At 65.0% G+C, this 5,416-nt stretch overlaps 1 protein-coding gene across 1 annotated transcript in view; it reads right to left on the bottom strand.

The window, feature by feature from the left end:
* TMEM150A (transmembrane protein 150A) overlaps positions 1 to 3,323 on the bottom strand; it is a 7,722-nt gene extending 4,399 nt beyond the window's left edge. The window contains exons 1-4 of the mRNA XM_019471674.1: positions 3,282 to 3,323; positions 881 to 952; positions 652 to 719; positions 390 to 517 (exon numbers count right to left, since the gene is read on the bottom strand). Of these exons, the coding sequence (XP_019327219.1) occupies positions 390 to 517; positions 652 to 719; positions 881 to 952; positions 3,282 to 3,322 (309 nt within the window). The 5' untranslated portion in view covers position 3,323. The remainder of the gene's footprint in view (positions 1 to 389; positions 518 to 651; positions 720 to 880; positions 953 to 3,281) is intronic.
* Positions 3,324 to 5,416: the final 2,093 nt, after the last annotated feature.

Genomic DNA, 5,416 nt, shown 5'->3' with positions numbered 1-5,416 from the left:
CCGAGCAGCAGACATCCACAGCGGGACGGCCCGGCAGCGGGAGCATCGGCAGCTTGGCTGGGTCTCCTCTGCCCGGCCGGCACGTCCTTGCCCGCGTGGGGTCACGCCCGCCATGGAGGGGGCAGACCCTGCAGAGGGTCTCAAGTAAGGGTTAAACCAAACCCGGCAGCTTAATCTGGACCCAAAACTACGAGTGCACAAGCAAAGAGGAGTCCCAGCGCCTGGGGAAACACAGCGCCCGGCGGAGGTGAAGGAGTGCACAGATGGGGGAGCTCGATCAAAACAACCACCCCAAATCCTACACCGCTGAGCGCTGCCACTGCCCCGCTCCAGCCAAGGGCCCCTCCCACCCCTCCTGCCCCCGGGGACTCCCCGAGGAGATGCCTTACCTGGAAGTTGCCGACCATGGTGAGGCCGGCAGCGCAGACCCAGCCGGTGGCCAGCCCCAGGGTGTTGAGGAGGGATGGCCCAAGGCGCTCCAGGAGGTGGGCGTAGCGCAGCAGCCCCACCAGGATGACTGCGGGAGGAAGACACAGCCCCGTCGCACACCACCTCCTACTGCCCCCCACCACCCGCCCCTGCCCCCACCGGGGGGTGAGCGCCACAGGGCACCCTGCTCCCAGCCCCGCTCCCCCGGCAGCGGGCACTTACCCATGAAGGAGCCCAGGCTGCAGATGAGGCTGAAGAAGCAGCTCTCGGGAGGCAGGGTGCCACACTTGCTGCGGGGACAAGGCAAGGCCCAGGGAGCCCTCAGCTTGGGGGCACTGGGGTGCGGCGCTTGCTCCCCTCCCCAGGACACACTCCTGTGTTGCCCCAGTGGGGCTCTCGGAGCGGTTCCGACCCCCGGCCGGCCCCACGCTCCCACCCCGCAGCTGCTCACCTGACGAGGGGGATGTGGTCCAGCGTGCAGCAGGAGCCGGTGCTGTCCACACCGCACGACTGGTTGTAATTCCTGCCGGGAGCAAAGGGACAGGCTAGGAGAGCTGAGCTGCTGCTCGGGACCCTCCTGTGTCCTGCCCACAGACCCTGCAATGGCAGCAGAGTTGCTCCCCAGCGAGCACAGCCTGACCCTAGGGATGTGCCCGCACCCTGGGGACAAACCCCTCCAGGGAGTGACCCACCGCCCAACAGGGTCCTCCGGGAACATCACGCCTGGGTTTCCACAGCCTGTCCCCTGCCTGCTGGCTCTGCTGCCCACCCGGAGTCCTGGCCTCCAAGGGAGAGGCCATGGCGGGGTGGGAGGCTGCATGCACCCACTGGGTGCACGGGCCGGGGTGCTGGGCTCAAGGGGTTCCTGCAGGCCCAGGTGGGAGCGGGAGCACCCGTGTGCCAGCCCCGTCACACACATCCCCGGGGTGGGAGCTCGGGTGGAGCTAGGCACGCTGCCACTGACAGCTCCGGGCTTGCATGGGATGGGCGGGAACGCCGAGCTGAGTGGGAAATGGCCCCCATGGCCACAAGCACCCCAGGGCAGTGCCACCCAGCCTGGGAGGGAGAGAGCTGCCTGAGGAGCTGGGAGGAGCTGCCTGAGGGGGGACACGACAGGAGCAAGCCCGAGGGTGCCCTGGGGAGCCTGGCACACCGGCAGGGCATCCCCCCGGGGGCCTGTTAGCAGCCCCCAGCACCGCCAGGCTGGGGCAGGGCTCTGCTGCCCGCAACCACCGCAGAGCCCTGGAAGTGCCTCCTGTGGCCACAGACTCGGTGAGCCCAGGGACCCAGAGCTCTTATCAGCCCGAGACACCTTCCTGTGGCACAGCTGCTGCCTGCAACCGTAACCAAATTCCCCCGTGTGGGGGGTACATGTCCCCTCGCTGTCCCAGCTCTCCCGGGAGCTGGCACACACTTGCAGTGGGTTTTCGGGCACCCCTTTGCTGCAGCATCACCCAGGCACCCGGCACCTCTGCCTGGCACAGCTGGGCAGGGCCCCCTCCCCACCCCACAGGCAGGGAGCCCAAAGCCCTGTGCCCCAAAGGGCCCCCTCAGACACCCCCAGCCCCACGGCAGGGACGGGAGCCATGGGGGGGACAGTGCCACCCTGCCCCTGGCCCAGGCTGACCATCAGCCGCCTCCAGCCACTCAGCAAGCGCACGGTTAAAAAGGTCTTTTTGGAAAGGGCCGGGCTGGGCTCTGGTGTTTTTTCAGTCTCCTCGTTTACTGGTGGCTTTGTTTTCCGACCGCAACCCCGGCGAGGCATGTGTCCCCACAGCCTCCTCAAGGGCCGCTTTTGGGGCTGTGTTTGGTTTGGGAGGGTTTTTTTTATTATTATTTTGTTTAAAGCGAGCAGCCCGAGGCCGGGAAGCATTATTCATCATTAAGGGCTGGCTGTGCAGAGGAGACAACCCGACACACACATTCTTCCCAGGGCAGAATCAGCCATCAGGCAGGAAATGGCAGTGGGATTTTTTTTTTCCCCTTCTCCCTCAAACACTCCGGCAAGAATTAAACTAACACGGATTTTTCTGGGCAGATTTTTAAGGAGACACAACAAGCCAAAAACCCTGCAGAAGAAGTTGCCAAGAGAGCAAACAGGTTTTTTTTCCCAGCCCTTGCCTCTCCTGCGCCTCGTCCCCCATCCCAGGGTGCTGCAGGCAGCTCTGCCCGTGGGGTGGCCGGGCGCCACCGGGCCATCCCGTCGCCCTGGCACTGCCAGATTTAACCTCAAGCAAGCAAGCCTCAACCTTTTCCATGGAGACACACGGCCCTCTGTAATTCCCTGACCACTTATTTTCATACTTTCTCCATGCTGTGTTTTTTCAATGGCCTCCTTCTCCCCGCCTGGTTTGCAAGCAGGGCTGGACCGTTCACCGGAGCAGCCGTAACCGCAGGCGAGCCTGGGCGGGGGAGGGAGGGCGGCTTTCAATAGCCCTGCTCGGCCCTGGCATCCTCACCGCTTTGCAAACGCAGGGCCCAACCCTGCCAGCAGCTAATCCCCAAGAGGCTCTGCTCCCAAAAGCCACTCGTGGGGCCGGACAGGAGACACATGCCCTGGGGCGACTGTGCCCCATCACTGTCACCGTCGTATCTCCTGGGGGAGAAGGTGGTTCTGTGCCCCGCTCGATGCTCCCACCTCTCCCACCATCTCAGCCCCCTCCTCGGGCCAGCCTGGCCCCGGACCCCCCTTTCAGCATGGTGACAGTGCAGGGGAGCCTCAGCTTCCCAGTGGTCCGGCACAGCATGGCATGGTTCAAGCGGGACAGGTCCAGAAGGGGACCTGACATTACCGGGGTCTTTAACTGAGCCCGTCCTTGGCGAAGGGCCCCCGCTGCCCCCCCAGGCCTTACCAGTTGTGGACAGGGCAGATGTGGTTGTTGGAGAGTGCCATGGCGTACCTGGGGGAGAGACAACAACAGGGATTACTGTAGCTGCCTGCCTCCCTGCATCCCTGCTCCCGGCCGGCACCTGGGGCCCACCCCAGGGACCAGCCATGGGAGCGGGGGGTACAAGCCCTTGCTGCCTGCCAGGGGCCAGCGCTCACCCTGAGGCACCTCCTGGCTTTACAAAGCAGGAAAAAGAAAAGCAAGTGCATGAGTCCAGCCCATGCTCCAGGGAGCTCTTGCTGCCAGAACCAGGTCCCCCTGCCCAGTACCCCCATCCCTGCTGAGAGCTGCCTCTGACTCTGGTTTAGTGTGGATGCAGCTGCTCCCGCGGGGCCTCTTCCCCTTTGCACTGCCGTGCTCCCTGGGCTCTGGGGGGCTGCTCTGCCACAGAGCCCCCCACCCCGGCATCGGGGCTCTCCGCCAGCCTACAGCCGTGCAGGGTGTCACCTGATGGCCACTGGGCCCTGCCGTGCTTCCCTCGGCCCCTGGCTGGACGGCACCCAGAGCTAAAAGAAGCCTGGAAAAGTAGCTGGTGCGTTAGCAGGGCACTTTGGGCAGATCAGCTCCATAGAGCATTTCACCGTGGAGTCACCCCTGCACCTCGGTCAGCATAACAAGGGGTTCAGGACATGCATCCCGCTCAGCTCCAGGGGGGGGTCTCGGCCCCGTGGCCCCCCCAGCTGGCAAGGAGCCCTCCCGCCCAGCAGCCACAGCAGCGGGTGGCCCTGTGCTGTTCAAATCTCCACCACCAGCTGTAAACAGCTCAGGTTAAAAATAGGCCCCGGCACCGGTAAGAAAACCCCTCTCCCTCCCAAGCTGGCCACGTAACAGCCGGGCTGCAAAAAGGATGATCCTAGCAGAGAGGCGCCGGGGCAAAAAGCAGGACAGCTGGGGGGAACCCAGGGGCAGCGCTGCCCACCCCAAGGGCCACCCACCAAGAGCACCGCCCCCCCCCAGACACCTTACCCAGCCACTTCCTAGCACAGGTCTCCCCCAAGCACCCAGTCCCCGTTCCAGCCCTCCGCACCCTCCTGGGAGGGGGAATAAGCCAAAAGAGGTACAAACGGCACTGCCCTCCCCCAGTGGGATGTGCCCCCATCCACCTGGTCCCCCCGCACAGCTCTGCATGCCAGGCCCCCTCATGGGCCACATGCTCCCACATGCAACCGCCCAGCCTCACCCTGCCACTGCGCTGGGGGATACAGCATCCCCCGGGTGGCTGCAGGACGTGTTTGGGGCCACAAAAAAGGGCCTGAAACCCCCCCTCCCAGGGCAGCTCTGGCAGCAAGGACCACGAGCAGCACCTCCCACTCATGCTGCTCCGGGCTGGAGGGGCTTCTGCCCCCCAGGGTCACCCATGGGAGACAGCCAGGGCTTTGTGGGGCATCTAGGGGAAAAACTTGGGAGTATGAGTTCCCTGCACCAGGGTCAGCATTCGGCTTTGTCGTGTAGGAGGATGGGGGATACCACAGGGGGAAAGCTCTCAGAGGGACCCGTGTGGTATGGGGTGCGTTTGCTCTATCCCACACCCCAGAAAGTCCCATCACCTATGCGCCCACCGCCCCTGCAGCAGAGGCACAGGGGGGCTGATGGACCGGGGCAGGACAGCCCTATGTGACCAGCTGAGATCCCAGGGCCAAGGCCCGGGGAAGGGACCGGCAGGGTGGGCTAGTGCTGCTCAGCCAGGTGACACAGCCTCTGCCCCCAGCACAAGGGACAAACGTCCCCTGGCCCTCCCATCCATCCCATCTGGGGCCGGGATGGGATGGGTGCTCATGTGCTGGTTACCGCCCTGGCGCTGCAGGACCTGCGCCGGTGGCATCGCTCCCAAGGCCGTTCCCGTGCTGCCTAAGCATTTGCCGCACTCACGCCTGGACAGGGGCACGCGATCCCACAGGGTGTCAGGGGCGCGAGGCCAGGGAGGCACATGCCAGCGCCGCTGCAGGGGATGCAGCGACCACGCAGGGTGGCTGTGGGGGGGACGGGGAGGCGTGGAAGCAACTGAGCGTGCAGAAGCGCCCCAAGATGATGCGGGCTCAGTGGTGCCCCGCAACCCCCCCACCGCCTCGCAACATCCCGCAGCATCCTCCAGCCCCCTG

This window comes from Aptenodytes forsteri, unplaced genomic scaffold, assembly GCF_000699145.1.
Source record: "Aptenodytes forsteri isolate BGI_AS27 unplaced genomic scaffold, ASM69914v1 Scaffold15, whole genome shotgun sequence".
In the NCBI taxonomy this organism is placed as follows: Eukaryota; Metazoa; Chordata; class Aves; order Sphenisciformes; family Spheniscidae; genus Aptenodytes; species Aptenodytes forsteri.
Note: the sequence above shows the minus strand (reverse complement) of the source record. Positions and strands in the feature narration are given on the sequence as shown.